The following is a 17,550-nucleotide window of genomic DNA, read 5'->3' as shown; positions in this document are numbered from 1 at the left end:
AGAAGCCTTTCATTTGTACATATTAAGTGTTTTTCTGATCACCAAGTATTCTTGGGGTGGGGGGCGTGCCCAGTCTGGCCCCTACCTATCTACGATCAACTCATGAACATAAATCGCTGAATGAAGTAAAGTCACGTTATTTCAGATAACCGAAACAGACCATAATTGTAGGAGACACGTTGCAGCCAGTCGAAAAAAGGTACAACGAATACACAAGACTTTATTGTGAAAATGCATGTTATCAGAGATAGGGGATGTGAAAAAGTTGAACGAAATAATGGGAACGAACGAAACCGCCAGCGTACAACCTGTCGCAGTTTGAGCGTCGACGAAAAATTCCATTTCAGCGTATAAATGGAGAGGACTGTTATTGAATGCATGGGTCTGACATATTCATTATTGCAAATGCGGAGAAGTGAATGACTTCGTATTGCGACAGCTGAATGTTAGTAAACAAGGCTTTCATTATTTATGTCAAACTGTCACCGAGAGCGTTCGACCACAAACTTCAATGATAATCGGAAGAAATATACCAGGGTGTCTACAGGGTGGACTAGAGTTGACTAGAGTGGACAAGAGGGGTAATCCAAATGAAATACATAGGTAACTACCACTCACAAAAAACGAATCCGTTCACACAGGAACTCCTATGGTGAGAGGAACTCCTCTCTGTCGACTTGTGGCGTTTTTGTCAGCATGTCACAGAAGCTGTATTCGGGTTCGGCTTTCGGACAGTCCGAGAATGGTTCTAGAACTGCGCAGAGGAGTTTATACTAGGGCGCAACAGTTTTGCGCAGTTTTAGAACAATTCTCGGATCATCCAAAAGCCGAACCCGAATACAGCCAGAGTTTGAGTCTCCAATTACAAGCGCAAGAATAATGATTCACGAGACCTCGCAGTTCTGTCCGGTGGGGCACCGCAAGTGGAAGAAGAAGAAGAAGACGTGAATTCAAGAAGCTTTTGATTTAGTCGGGGTTATCAACGATATTTGCAATGCTGTTTATAGATTGATTAAGTTGTGCTTAGACCAAAACTTCTTTGTTTTTGATGGCAAAATTTACTCTCACGTGAACCGTCTCAGTATGAGGAATGGCTTGTCCCCTTTGTTTGCGGAGATTTTTATGGCATATATGTAGTTAAAACTCATCCTCACCACCAACAACCCTTTCAGAAGGAAAAACATCTTTTGGTACAGATATGTAGATGATATATTCATTGGCTTTGATAGAAGCCAAGAGGAACTCACAGAATTGTTAGATTGGATCAACAACCACCAAAATAATATCAAGTTCACTCTGGAGTTTTTTAGACTTAACCATCCATAGGACTGACCTGGGTCTCTCTTTTGACATTTTTAGAAAACGAAATCAAACAGATCACTCCATCAACAATCTCTCTTGCCATCAGCTGGGACATAAGCTTTCTGCTTTTAAAACCTACATACATCGGATGTTCAGGACCCCATTAGACAGCGATAGAATGTTGGAGGAGGTGGTCACTCTCAAACACATCGCAATTCAAAATGGATATAAACCAGACATAATAGACAGTTTGATCACTAAACACCGAAATAAGTTAGAGATCGACCAACTGCTTTCCTCAGACAATCGTTTCACAACTTCAGATAAGAAGTATATCAGCATCCCTTTCTATGCTAACATTTCCCATAAAATTGGTAACTTATTTAAACAGTATAGTAACCTTGAGGTTTCCTTTAATTCCTCTAATACATTAGGAAAACATTTAGTACATAACAAGGATCCAGTCCATTTTTTGAACAAGTCAGGCGGTTACAGGTTGAAATGTAGGGATTGTAACACATTGTATATTGGTAGGAGTGGAAGAAGCATTGATGCTGATTAGGGAACATCTCACAAACTTTAGAGTGAATAGTCACAACAAGTCTGCTTTCGGCTTGCACCTAACAGTTGAGAATCATAATTTTGATAGAAAAGAAGATGTAAGATTGCTCCAATATTGTGATTTTGGAAAAAAACTGGAAGTACTGGAGGAGTTGGAAATATATAAACACCTGAACATTTCTGGCGTGGAAACCTCCAATTCGACTATGATCAACAGTTTTCAAGAGTCCTTTAGTTTGCTTGATAAAGTTAAGACCAACATTGTTTTATGAAACTCAACGATTTTTTCTGATGTTGTTTGCCATCGTTTTTTGCTCCTTTAATTATTATTTTAGATTAATTATTTTATATTGTTTGTAATTGTTGTTGTCAGAGTCTTTTGATTGTATTAATTTGAACGGCAAAATTTTTCAAATTGATTTTAGCTATGATAGTTCCATCACTTTAGAAAAGGAAAAATAATTCTATGTTTTCCGTTCCTTTTCGGTGGCATAACCTCATGTTGGGGTTTTTACATAGACATAGAGACATGGACTGAGCAATGTCAGCATGAAATTGGCTTTTTTTATAGAAAGAGACAAATGATCGTCGGGCATTTACCTTCTCTTTTTTGTTCACATAGAGGTGAGTGTGGACCAATCAATATTCTAGAAAGAGACAACTGCATTCCCGACGTGCGTTTCTCTCTGTCACTTTTTTGACCGTATTTCATGCATAGATAGAAAGGGAAGGCACAGTCCATGTCTATATGTCTATGGGTTTTTAATCATTCATATGCCGTCAGTTTCAATCACTGGATTTTTTGATTTACGAAATTGAATGTAGTTTTACGGCCGTTTTCAATAAACCTATCTATCTATCGTTTCGCTTACTGACGATTGGTTACCATTGGTAACCATACTAAAATATATCAACAGATAGATCATAGAAACGAAATCCCATGCATTTTCTATCTTCAGTAACTGAAACAATGGATAGATAGGATTATTGAAAAAGGCCGTTAGACTGTTTTGTTTAATGTTTTCTCTCGACTCCAACCAGAGTTGTTGATTATTCCATTATTGGACTTGAACTCGATGTCTCATAAAGTAAGTTACCATGTCCCTTCAGATTTTGGTTCTTCCAAATATTCTAACAACTTATACAACTTAATTCGGATAACTTTGGTTCATTTTTAATGTTCATAATTTTTTTCAGATGGCTTTGATAATGGCTTAACCGTCGAAACATGTCAGCCTGTATGAAATAAATTTGGGAGTTCAGAATATATAGTGTATAAGATTATTTAATTTCCTGTGAATCCAGGAGCTTTTGCGAATTCATCACTAGAGCGGTCATCTGCTTGCAGCTTTAAGAGTTGGTGAAGAATTTGAGAGCCATCTGGTTATTAAACTCTGCAGTTAAAAATCGAATTGTCATTATGCCTGGACAACTTTATTCGATGACGATGTCAACAAAGTCCTGGGATGTTTCAGGCTGGTCGAAAACAAGTGCCTGCAAGTGGCCAATTACTTCAATGTGACATCAAGTGTACTTTATCACTGGAACTGTTCCCCAGTGGTAGACCACGTGGTACAATCCTTGTAGAGGCTCGTTTTTTAGCTCTTTTGATGGCGAGTCAACGTCTTCGGGATGCCACAGGTACTGACCTTAATCCTGTCAAGCACGCTTGGTGCAAAGAAACTGACCACAGCCAGAAACGCTTCAGCACCTCTGAGATGTTTTGGCCCAACTTTGGGAACAAATTGAGCAGGATTTTTTTAATGAAACACAGATACAAAGCAGATATTGATGCACCAGGAGGCCATATTTTGTATTGAGTTTGAAATTCTGGTGAAATTTTATACTTTTACCTATATATTAATTCAATATCCTGAACTTTTAATGGGCAGTTTAGTTTCTGAGAGAGGTATAGAATTTCTTGACAATTTTCATTTCAATGTCTAATGATGATCGTCATGAAAATTTGCACATATCTTTGCATGGGTAAGTACTACTTGTTGAAAAATTGTAAATGAATTTCAATCCAACTCGAAACTGAATTTTCTTAGATAACAAGATAATAACTTCAAGGTGCTCATAACTCCGAACCCATCAAGTCTTGGAAATTTCAAATGTCTAGCTCTTTTATTCCGGAAATTGCAGAGTTTACGAACAGACGCGCATTCATTCTTCATGAATGATTACAACCCAATCGTTTGTGTCCATACTCAGATATAAATTTGAAAATTAGACACATTCGAGCTAAATAGAAAAGTACCTATTTCCAGGAACAGACGAATAAAAAAAGGTAGCAAATTGAAGAATATTGTAGCAATAACTCTAGTTTTGTTCGTTCACGGTGAATTCTTCAGATGTCCAAATAACTAAAAAATTAAAGTTTTTGTTATATACTCAATAACAAGATATTTCGGAGCAGCATCCATTAGGAAGATATAACGCAAACTCTCGATAATTATCATTTATCTACTAGAATAAATTGCAATAAGTAAAGTTTTCTGTCGAAACTCGAATAACAGAAACAGTGGCGTTTTAACAAGGCCTTCATAATCTATGTTACGATATCAGCAAAATTAGAAGTCAATAATCATCTGAAGCGGAAAATTTTAATGATATGCCCTTTTGTCGATTTCAGGAGTGCAAGAGAAAATCATGTCAAGGAAATTCGCAACAATCTGCAGCGCATTAACAGTCGAGGATACTACGAGTACTTTTCGTTAATAAATTCCATTTGATTGCATCAAACCCTCGATCAAACCTATTTCAAAGAATCGATTATTTCGTTTGGAAATGATTGGAGCTTGTTAATGTGAAAAATTATTATCATGCTTACTTTACTTTTCTCCAATACAAATATGTATTAAATCGAAGGACGTATACTTCATTCACTTTTATTTTAGCAGTCGGTTGGCCATGGAAATTTGACACATTTCACTGTGTATAGTACGAAAATGTGGGGTTATGAAACTTGTCAAAACATTTTTGGGTTTTAAATCAACGCTATGTTGCCCGTTCTACGTAAAAGTTTCTGTTATTACGTATTTTATCACAATGTCGAATCTCTTCGGAAAATACGTGACGAACATAATTGAAGTTTATACAAACTGATTGAAGTCATACCAAATCCAGTTATTTGCATGGAAAATACAAGAGATCAGTATAATATCATAATATGCACTAGCTTGAGGAGAATTAATGTTCGTTATCTTCTTTGGCTTACATCATTTGTAGATTTCAAAAATATTAACTCGAAGATGAAATGCATATGATGCAGTGGTTGTGAATGGGTATCTCCCCGAAGGAATAAACAGATAATTACAAGAATGTTAAATTCTTCAACAAAAATCATCTTGCATCAATATAAGTAAAAGGAATTGAAGGAAGTTTCAAGTTAAGATGAACTTCACCTTTGAACAAAAATTCCACATGAATAAACAAGTAACAGGGCAACTTGCGCGTATTTGTGGCTATTCATCTTATTACATTGATGTAATAATATAATTATTGAATTATAGGTATTTATTATTACCTTAGGACATTTACATTGTATAGGACAAGTCAAATGAAAAATAGAAAAATCCATTTTAGGGAACTTATTCTCCGATGACATTTATCGAAAATCCTGTAGTAAACTTTTCGCATTAATTCACTCAAACATAAAATTCTCAAATGCCACCACTTTTTTGGGTCTCCCAATAGAAGAAAATTCTTTGTCATCCTGTTCATTCACAATTTTTCTGATTGTGGAAATATCCAGCTGAAATATATGTCGTTTACATTCAGATGAAACAATAAATAAATTCTCTTACATTGAATATGTTCGCTACCGTCTGACGTATTGTGGATTTTAGAATATCAGGGTATAACTATCTGAATGAGCGGACCTGAATTCTAAATAGCTCTACCTGAAGCCCTGTCTCTTTTTTCAATCACTTTCGGCATTTTCGTAATAAAAATTGATATTAGTTGTGGCAACGGCGTTATGACATTAACGACATTTCATGAGTGCCAACCTAACTTCGTTCTAGTTACAAAAACTTGAGAAAATTATTTCATGGCCAACCGACTGCTAAAATAAATTTGAATGAAGTATAGTAGGACGAGCAGAGGGATGGGGACAACCCAGATGACCATATCCCATAACAGTTATGAAGCAGAAATGTATCCCGGGCTCCTTGTTTTATGACAGATATATCACACACAGAGTACAAATACAGAGCACTTATGTAGCAGCTATGCTCCTATGTCCGCCTCAAACAAGGAACACATCTCCCTTCTGAAAGAAGCATAAATAGTTCAAACATGGATAATACGAATATTTGTTTCATGGGAGATCTATATGTATTACCTTCATGTGTTATGTTTATTAGGTTTCATTTGTTATTGAGAACGCTTCAACAAAAGTATGAGAAATTATGGAAATTAACATAAACTATAGAAATATTATTGAACTCGAATTTGGGTTTTTCGAATATTGTGTTTTTATCAATCATTGTTGAAAAGAAAATTCAAAAACATATCACATCAGTTCGGTGAGGTATGTGAACGAAGAAACTCATGTTCAAAAACAATATATTTCCATAAATTTCAGATTGAAAAATTGATGCGAAAGATTAGGCCACACGTTAATAGAACTAGAAAGAATAAAAGTCATGATTACTGTTCTCCAAGAAAGATTAGGAGAGGTCTTTCTGGTCTTTGCACTTTCATGCAATCCATAAAAAGATTAATCAACAGTTCAGTAATCTTTTGGCTTAGGTCAAGAAGTTTATAGAAGAACTGTGCCTATGTTATGCGTTGTGAGAATTAGAAGAATACTATATTGTTACGAGACCGTTTCCCACAAGAAGTACGGAATTGCATCGAAACCCGAAACCCAGGATTCCTGGAAGACGACACAAGGCGAGACCACCGATTGTGACTCTTTTCCGTTTTCATAATTCGAATAATAAATAGTCAGTTGATGTCTAGCGTTAGATAGATTCACTTGCTTGTTCCTTGTACAAATAAAAACGATATCCTTTCTATCGAGTTGTCCTTTAATTATTATTGGCAACCCTAAAAAGAAATAAGTTCTTTTTAAAAATAGACTTTTGGATACGTTATTCATAACTATATATATATATTGCATATCTTTCTGGAGAAAATTTGAAATATATATGATTCATTCATTTATTTTTACATATGAGGTACATGCAACACGTGAGGAAATATACTATATCTAAATCTACACCAAACAGGACATAATTCATTCAAATATAATTTTTATATAGGTACTGGATATAATAAAAACATAGCGTATTATGTTTCACAGGACTGCTATGAAAATACGAGAAATGATTGACCTACAATTCTATATCCATAGCACTTATTTTTTCAGTAATTCACCAGTTCACTAGAAAATCACTATGACACACAAATAACTAATTGAACTAATTGCAATCGCTTATGGTGTCATGCTCTGTCCATGATCTCAAAAAGATACATGGCAAATAAAGAACAATGTTACAAAAATGTTACGTAGATATCATGGAGGGGGAACATGAAATTTACAAAATGTGGATATAATTTGGATACAGCACAGGTACATCCCAAATAACACATAACAAATTTCCTCATTCGATCTCCCAAGAAAACATAACAGATATGTTACTGGTCATCTGGGAGATCTCAAAAAAAATTTCTTAGAATTGCAGTGAAAATTTAAAGAGGAAATATCCATTCTCATGCGACGCATTTCCTTCAAAATACTACTGATCCGGGTAGGTGGGAGATTTTATTATTATATCTTTTATTTACTGTTTATTTATGTTTTTATTATTGTTTGTAGCATTTTTTGTCGCGATCGGTTGATCTCTTGCGGTTTTCATTTTGAGATAATATTTGTTGTACCATTTTTAGCCTGACAATAAAGAATCAGATTTTAAACTGTAGAGTAGATTCTTTTTATGCCTATATATAGGTATATTTTTTGTGTATGAGATATAATTTCATAATATAGCCGTAAATGATAATATTCGAAAACTTCGAATGGAAGGAAAACACCTCCTTTGAAACAGTATATCTTTAGCGAATTTAGTCGATAATCACGAACCGAGCGAAAAGTTTGGCAAATTTCCTCCTTCGCAAGACTAATTCTTCCGCTTCACTTTCGTTCATTTTCTCCTCTGAATAGCATGTAAGTTTTTATCCAAACTTCCCAGCTGGATACTTACACGCATCGTACAAAAGAAGAATCGAATGGAACTCGGGAGTAAATGAAATGTCTGGCTACAGAATGCAAACATGTAAGAAGTTTCATTTCGAACGTCTGAGAGATCTCCCAGCATTTATGTTTGATGTGGAATTACAGCTGATGAAGTATTTGTACGAAGCCGTTTTTTTTTTCGGTTGATCGTCCATGTTTTCCTCGTTTTGTATAATCTTGTTCTTAGAATGTCTGAAGTGAGATATTACGTGATGAATTTCGTCCTACAATTTCTAATCGCCAAAGACATAATTTGGCTTTTAAGTTCCATTTATCTTGTTGCTGTCTTTTCGTTGCGTTGGGAAATTATGCAAGGGTCTGATGAAATGACCGAAAATAAATGAATTTGTCAGACATCCAGGAAATGCTCATTCCTGACTAATTGAAGATAATTTTCCTCAAAAAAGGGACATTTAAATAGATAATTGCTTAGATCAATTGGTTGACACTGAAATCGAGTTATTCGGTTTAATAGGGGTCTACACTGTTTTAGTGGTTAGTTCGAAAAGAGAAAATGAATATCTTATGTCAGAAACCACTAATTTATATGAGGTTTTTATTATAATTCAATTCAATCAGTTCGTCATCTCGGAAAGTCATAAATTTTTTATTCTTCAAACGAAAAAAAAATTTATTGATTGATGAACAAATATTCATTTATGTTATTAACTTTCCCAGGTGCAATTATCTCTTCTATAAATTTCCACATGAAAAAATTTCTCGAAAAGTCTCGCCATTGGCTACAATTCGTATCCTGGTGAAATTGAAAAAAGACGTTCTAAGTCCTGCTATCTTTTCGAAGAAAGTGGAAACTATTGTAATATTCGTAACTTCTTCTTGTCGTTCAGTGTTCTGGCAACACTCCACATTCTGGTGGTTTGGTCTGGATTCTATAAATTCTTCTGATAGAATTATCGATTACCCATTTGGCCCTTTGCTGCTTTTTCATTCATTTAACCTTCACCAAATTCTTCACTAGTCGATTTTTTATAATTTCTCAGCTAGTACGCACATTTTATCAATTTTTCAGTGGGTAGGTACTGTAGGAATCAAATATCATGAGGTGTTTTTCAGTTTGTATTTTTTTTCAGACTTGTTTCGATTTAGCTATTCATATTAGTACAGGTGTCCCAAATTCAATGCTCACTGAAAGCATCACGAGAAACATTATATTAGTTAAAAAATAAAAATCCCAAAAAATTTTTTTTTTTCAAAAATATACATAAAGGAAAGCAAATCATACATATCTTATTCGTGTTGGAGTTACACTACTATTTAATGTTTCTAATATTTGGGTCTTTCTTGGTTTCTGTTACAAATACTTGTTTTCAAAATTTAGAAACGTTTATTTCAGTAATTTCTATGATTTATATTTTGTTATTTGTATCTGATCACAAGAATTCGTTGACATAAAAGGGCTATGAAGGGATGTTTTTTCCAATGGAACAACCTATATTTTTCAACATAGTTCCTCAGATTAAAATTTGACAAATATCATCATATTACAGGTTTTTCGAAAATATATCGTCTGATGCAAAGTTCTTGAGTTTTTCCGAATAATTCTTGAAATCAGCGACTTGATATTGTCTCAAACACAATTTAAGTTGCAGTTACTCTAATAAATGGATGAATGATCTGAAAATTACAATTCAATAAGAAATTCCCATATGTAATAGATGAAATTTTTCGATGGTATTTTGTATTAGGCTTGGTCAGGTTGAAAGCATAAAACTTAATGTTTCACCACTTTATTTACAACCTCCTCTCATCATCTTGTCTCTATGTGACTCGAATATTCTATATGTGACATAACCTAACTATCTTTGCGCGACTTGTCAAGAAATCGTGCCAACTCGGATCATAGAATCACATATGTCATTTTACCTTCTCTGTCTAACATATGGAAGTATTTCGATCGGCAATTTCGCAAACGATATTTGTATCACTCAGCCACATCAATCCAATATTTCAACACAATACATTCTTCTCCACATTGAACACTCTGTATATAATAATCTATCGAGCTGCTGTGGGCTCCAACCTTCTTTCATTTGAAATATTTTCGGTGAAATCACAGCTATAGTGTCTACAGACACCTTTAGAATGCTGTGGTGAAATCTCGAATCCAACTTCCAAGTGTTTTTAATCGTTTATATTCAATATTGCGAAAATGAAAAACGAGAATTTGCATAGAAATTAAGTTTGCCCTGATTCATTCCAAATTAGAAATTTCTCGGATGGGAAAGATAGCAGCATTGCTAAGGATTTTCCGTTCTCTGCCAAATTTTCCTCTTATTTCAACTATCTGAACGATAAAACGGAATGCTTGTGAATTCGTTACTGGTTTCGAGTTGAATTTCCCTAAGAATTTTATGCTTTCTGTGATATTTTATTACAGGAAGTTCAACGTCCAATTCTCAGGTGCAAACGATAACACAATACTTAAAAAATTTAGATCATCAGTAAAAAAGAAAAATTGTTCTTAAAACTTCCACTGAAATTTTTCTTCGTGAAATATGAACACCTATTACAGTTTTTAGGATTCTGCGTACAACTTGAATCAAAGTTGGGAATTTGATTTAAGTAGTAGTCATCCGAAAGTCATTTGAGCATAGAAAATGAATAACCCAGATTGACAAAGATGAGTTTGAATTCACTGTCAGCCAAAATCAAGGGTTATTTTCAACTCACAAACAGAAATTATGTGAACGAAAAATTCAGCCTCACCAGCCATTTGGCGACGAGTGCTAGGTACAAGTATTGGTACTCAATATTCCAGAAAAAACTCGAAATGGTGGACGACAGAGTCTCGGAAGAGCCATCAATTTCGATTGCAGTGATGAAGTTGTGTTTGGACAATCTCGTGGATAACTCAGATGTCAAGGACATATGCCTATCCAATTCGCAATTTGCATCCAGAAAAAGTGAGTTATCTTCATTCTGAATACTCACTGAAATCATTGACAATGGTTTCATCGATGCGATTCAACAAAAGTGGGGCAGATCATAGGTTATTATCAAATATGTCAAAGTTCAGCTTTTACTATCACTCTTTCAGAAAAAAAAGGTGTCTCTAGACTCGTTGTCTATAGCCTAATTGTGAAAGCAGGTCATCTAGGCTTTTCAGAGAAGTTGCTTATTTTGGCTATTAGTTTCGGAGAATATAACTCTGGAATGCAAGGTTGATTTCGATCAAATTTAATGGGTTTACTCACTTCAGGAATCTCTTTCAAACGGCTCATGAAATATCAATAGTTTCAGTGCAGTTCTCAGAATATCATGATTTTCCTTTCAAACCTATATTTTTACATTTCCTACAGAAATTTCGTTATTGCCATGAAAAACTATATAATTTATTCTGAGGAATTCAATTTTCACTTCTCTCAAGAGAATGGGAACCGGACGAATTCATCTTTTATGTAATTTTTTTGAAATGCCGTCCTGTTTTTTATTTCTTCATTTTGGGGCATGAAAGAAAAATCATGATATTATGAGTACTGCACTGAAAATATCGATATTCCATAAGCCCTTACCTGAAAGAGCTTTCTGATGTCAACAAACCCATGAAATTTGATTGAAATCGAACCTTGCATTCCAGAGTTATGGCTATCGCAAATTTAGGTCAATATTCATGAATCACCCCGTATCTCCGAAACAAATAGCCTTAGAATACAAAAAAGCAACTCTTCTTGGATGACCTGCATTCACCATAAGGCGAGTCATGAATCACCCTGTACATCATGGTTCAAGAAACAGCTTGCCACATATTGTGAATGAAAATTTGCTCTATTTACCGTATTGCAAACAAAGAAGTTAACACTCCAGGGGTCGCCATTCAGTAATACAACATACCCGATGAAAATTGAGCACAATCTGTGTGCTTGAGAAAAATGTTAGATTCTTTTCGAGAACAAGTAGATATATACAGGGTGACAATTTGAAAACTTGCCAGTCCAATTATGTCAAGACAAGGATGATTTCAGAGAAAATGCCAGAAAAGGTCAGTTTCTATTCGTAGGGGGACATATTTTGGGCAGAATTGTAAGCCGAAATCTCCTCAACCCTAGGTGTAGGGGCTATAACCCCTAAATTCTCAATAGGGAATAGGGGGTGAGCTATACCTCAATTGAAAGATCACTTGTCCCTCTACATGAATACTATTATTTGCAAATTTTTATTGATTCCTTGAAGTAGTTACAGGAGGTGACAATTCGAAAACTTGCCAGGCCAATTATGTTTCGACAAGGTTGTTTTCAAAGAAAAAGCCGCAAACAGGTCAATTTTCAAAGGGAGGAGGTATACATTTTGAGCAAAATTGTGAGCCGAAATCTCCTCAACCATAGGTGTAGGGGCTATAACCTCTAAATTCTCAATAGGGAATAGGGGGTGAGCTATACCTCAATTGAAAGATCACTTGTCCCTCTACATGAATACTATGATTTGCGAATTTTTATTGATTCCCTGAAGTATTTACAGAGGCTGACACTTTTGATAACTTGCCAGGCCAATTTGTCTCGACAAGGATGTTTTCAGAGAAAATGCCGGAACAGGTCAATTTTTAAAAGGAGAGGGACATATTTTGAGCAAAATTGTAAGCCGAAATCTCCTCAATCTAAGGTGTAAGGAGTTGTCGCCTATAAATTCTTAATAGGGAATAGAGGGTGAGCTAAGCCTCAATTGGAAGACAATATGTCCCTGTACATAAGACTATTGTGACTCTTCAAATTTTCGTTCCAATATAAATATTAAGAATGTTGATATCGGTTGAAGGAACAATAAAAACCTAGATCTCTATGGCGACGTTTCGGTGGTTTATTTCTCACCTTCCTCAGGCTACAATTAATGAAAAAACAATTTCAAACACAACAACGATATCACAATAATACAAAAAATACAAAAGGATCAAGTTGACAGTCAATCATCAATCAAAAAATACACAAATAAAAGTTGACCACAATGTATCAAACTGTATTGACTTAGGAATGAACAGAATGGAGAGACTCACCCGAGAGATCAAAGCTCTATTCCAAAAATGGAAAACGTTTCTAATTTAGTCATTAGTATGAATGGATAATTAAGGTTATCTTCAACATCGACAACAATCAACGTGATAAGATGTGCAAGCATATTGGCAAAGTCATAAACTGAATCCTCCTCGACGACTACATTTGTTTTCAATCCTGGCAACCCCACTATTGATTATGAGCGGTGGTAATGCATAAAAGTTTCTTATTCTCATTTGCATTTTTTTATCAAATTAATATATATGTTATTCAGGGACGAGTTATTAGTAATTAAATTTACATTATTTTCGGTGTTCTTTATGGAAATCATTTCTTTAGTCAGTCTTTTTTCTAGATTATCTTCTCTGTGAAGGATTTTTGGATTTTCAAAATCGAAATTATGGCCGGTATTCTTACAGTGGTCTGATAGTCCTGTGGTTGTTAGGCCTTTCTTACAATCATTTTGGTGCTGTCGGATTCTATTCTTTAATAGTTGTTTGGTCTGGCCTACATAACTACCTTCACAATCACCGCAATTTAGTTTATATACTAGATTGGTTTGGAGTATACCGGGAACTGTGTCTTTCACCTTCGAGAAATAATTCCTGATCGTCTTCTTGTAATATTCCACAATTCTAACATTAGTATTAGTCAAAATTCTAACGATTTGTTTGGTCAGTGTAGGTACAAATGGAAGTTTGAAAGTACGTATCTGTGATTGTTCACCAACATTTTCAGAAATCATCGTTGCGTGGCTCATCTGGTCCTGACTAGTATTCTGTGATGAATAAAATAGACTATTGATGAGTGTTAGTGGATATCCATTATACCACAAACCACCGAAACGTCGCCATAGAGATCTAGGTTTTTATTGTTCCTTCAACCGATATCAACATTCTTAATAAGACTATTGTCTTCTTAGCTCACCCTCTATTCCCTAAAAACAATTTAGGGGTTATAGCCCCTACACCTAGATTTGATGAGATTTCGGCTCACAATTTTGCTCAAAATGTATACCCCCTCCCTTTGAAAATTGACATATTTGCGGCTTTTTCTTCGAAAACAACCTTGTCGAGACATAATTGGCCTGGCAAGTTTTCAAATTGTCAGCCCCTGTAACTACTTCAAGGAATCAATAAAAATTTGCAAACCATAGTATTCATGTAGAGGGACAAGTGATCTTTCAATTGAGGTATAGGTCACCCCCTATTTCCTATTAAGAATTTAGGGGCGATAGCCCCTATATTCAAGATTGAAGAGATTTCGGCTTACAATTCTGCTCAAAACTTCATATTAAGAGTTTATTTGTCATAGATCGAATGTCGGTACGTCATTACTGGTAGAATTTTTTAGATTCTTGATGTATGGTTAGTTTTTGTGTGATTTTCACGACATTTTCGCTTTCTAGTTGGTATTATGACAATTTCTGCAATGCGTTGTCTTATTTCACATTAATCAGTGAAAAGTAGTATACCGTGCTTTCATAGAATTGTTATTCGTCAAATATAAGATGTCTAAAAACATGGTGTATGCACTCGTCAATTTTTGAATGCAATGACATAAGACCAAATCGAAAATAAGAGATTCGTTTCGTGGCGACGCCACCATGTTCTAACCTTGTTCTATGAGAGAAAATCTATTGATACTCTCTGGCTTTATTTTGTTCTGCGTTGATATCGATCACAGATTACAGTCATCTCTGTGTTCCTGATCCATCAAAGAATCCAAAAAAATGAACCTTACTAATTTCTCAGCTGTTAACGAATATTTGTGATTTACACTTGAATTTTCGTTGTAAAAACGAATCTGCAGATATTTCAACACTATCGAAGGATTCGAAGGAGTACTTACTATTTTTCGTCAAGATAATTTCTGTTTGACAAATTGTATTCGTGAGGAAGGTAATTCAATATATGATTTCAATAAAACACAGTTGATTGGCGAAATATTCAATATATTCAGTTGACAGAAACGCAATTTTCACTATACCTACTTGTGAAGAATATTTGAAGAACAGACTCGAACAGATTAACGAATATCTGTTCTTTAATACATGCTCACAATTCACATTACGTATTTTCAATACAGTTCCGTTGATTGAATATTGTTGGAGTTGCCATAAAACTGTTAGCTCTATCCGTCCCGAATGTTCATCTGATTTGGCTCTGCCTCAATTTCCAACAACAAAGAGTGATAGTCCAACAACACCGAATTCTTAGCTGTAGTTCTTGATTGTCCATACAGAAAACTGAACGACATGTTCAATAAATGAATGTTGTACACCCTTACTCGAAACTAATACATCTTCACACACCAACAATGGCTTATAAATACAGCACATTCTCAAGTCGTAGGAATGCATTCAAATTATTTTCAAATATCAATTGACAACTGTCAATTTCTAAACAGCGCTACCTACAAGGGGAAAAACGAAACTTATATTTTATTTTCGAAAAGTACAAAATCTAATCAGTGCATACACCATGTTTTTAGACAAATAATTTCATCACATCACCGAAATGAGGTATCATAGAATTGTTATTCGTCAAATAATTTCATCTGAAAGCACCGAAATAAGGTATCCTTCAGATAGGAAATTATTTGACAGATACTTATTCACAATGAATAAAATTTATTCGAAGGTGAAAGTACCGGGCCTAAGTGGAATTTGAGAAATAAAGTTACTTCATTATGCGTCTTCTCACTGAACAAATGGGGAGGTATGATGCTGATAATCACACGTTTTCAAAGAATATCAACTTCTTCGGAAATTGTGGGAACCTGGAATTACATCACATTTGATCAGACTTCCATTCGCGTTCGATTTCTCACCTTTCGTTTTCCCTTTCAGATTTCAATACACTCGAAAACTGTCAGTTCTGTCGGAAGGAGAGTAAATTATTAGACTTGTGCTGTCCCATAAAAGAACTTCAAGTGGGGGTATTCAAAAAGGCAATTACGAACTCCTTGAGCCATCATTCTCTGCCACCTCTTATCGATGGAAAACCGCATCCTGACCAACTGAAAGAAAATTGGATAACATCCGAAATCAAGCTTCCGGAAATTAAGAGAAAAATCGTATTGGATATGTCAAAAGGTAGATCGACTCTACTGAAATTGAAAAAGAAGCTGAATAATATACGGATGTTCTACCCCAACCTGTTTTACGCCAAAGAGAACATAATTGAAATGTGGTGCAAGGACGACACTCTTCAACTGATGACGTTTGAATTTCTGGATTACGATAAGAATTCGAATTATGTGTGGATATGAAATTTTTTAATCATTTCGATTCATTCCAATTCGATGATAAAATCTAGTCCATATGATGTCTTTAGCTACTCGCATGAAATATACTACTTGATAATCTAGGATAATTTTATCAATCAGACATCGTACTAGGACAATGTAGACTCCATTCACTTTTATTTTAGCAGTCGGTTGGCCATGAAAATCTGACACATCTCACTCTGTACGGTATGAAAATATGAGGTTATGACGCTTGTCAAAACATTTTTGGGTTTTAAATCAACGCTATGTTTTACGTAAAAGTATCTGTTATTACGTATTGTATTACAATGTCGAATCTCTTCCTAAAATATGTGACGAACATAATTGAAGTTTATACAAACTGATCGAAGGCATACCAAATCCAGTTATTTGCATGGAAAATACAAGAGATCAGTATAATATCACAATATGCACTAGCTTGAGGAGAGTTAATGTTCGTTTTCTTCTTTTGCTAAAGTTTGAATACGTTACATCAGTTGTAGATTTCAAAAATATTAACCCGAAGATGAAATGCATGATGCAGTGGTTGGAAATGGGTATATCTCGAAAGAATTAACAGATAATTACAAGAATGTTAAATTCTTCAACAAAAATCATCTTGTATCAATGTAAGTAAAATTAATCAATGAAAATTTCAAGTCACGATGAACTTCACCTTTGAAAAAAGTTTCACATGAATAAACAATTAGCAGGACAACTGGCGCGTATTTATGGCTGTTCATCATAATACATTGATATAATAATAATAATTAGGTATTAATTGGTACCTTAAGTCATTTAAAATGTATAGGACAAGTCAAATGAAAAATAGAAAAATCAATTTTCGGGAACTTAGTCTGCGATGACATTCATCTAAAATCCTGTAGTAAACTTTTCGCATTAATTCACTCAAACATAAAATTCTCAAATGCCACCACTTTTTTGGGTCTCCCAATAGAAGGAAATTCTTTGTCAACCTCTTCATTCACAATCTTTCTGATTGTAGAAATATTCAGCTGAAATATGAGTCGTTTAGATTCAGATGGAACATTATATAAATTCTCTTACATTGAATAATGTTCGCTACCGTCTGACGTATTGTGGATTTTAGAATATCAGGGTATAACTATTTGAATGAGCGGACCTGAATTCTAAATAGCACTTCCT

General features: G+C 34.7%; 1 protein-coding gene across 1 annotated transcript; it reads left to right on the top strand.

The window, feature by feature from the left end:
- The first annotated feature begins 10,752 nt into the window (after nt 1-10,752).
- On the top strand, nt 10,753-16,484 carry LOC123317937. The gene is made up of 2 exons (XM_044904571.1): nt 10,753-11,034; nt 15,965-16,484. Exons 1-2 carry the CDS (start codon nt 10,902-10,904, stop codon nt 16,384-16,386), a joined length of 555 nt encoding a protein of 184 aa, XP_044760506.1. The 5' UTR covers nt 10,753-10,901; the 3' UTR covers nt 16,387-16,484.
- Nucleotides 16,485-17,550: the final 1,066 nt, after the last annotated feature.

The sequence above is a fragment of the Coccinella septempunctata genome, chromosome 1, assembly GCF_907165205.1.
Source record: "Coccinella septempunctata chromosome 1, icCocSept1.1, whole genome shotgun sequence".
Classification (NCBI taxonomy): domain Eukaryota; kingdom Metazoa; phylum Arthropoda; class Insecta; order Coleoptera; family Coccinellidae; genus Coccinella; species Coccinella septempunctata.
This window is presented reverse-complemented; position numbering and strand designations above follow the sequence as displayed.

What these genes read in the sequence shown, in the direction of transcription:
- LOC123317937 (XM_044904571.1), top strand. Translation starts at nt 10,902, where the DNA reads ATGGTGGACGACAGAGTCTCGGAAGAGCCATCAATTTCGATTGCAGTG. An exon ending in GCAATTTGCATCCAGAAAAA is followed by an intron (nt 11,035 to 15,964) that starts GTGAGTTATCTT and finishes TTTCCCTTTCAG; the next exon opens with ATTTCAATACACTCGAAAAC.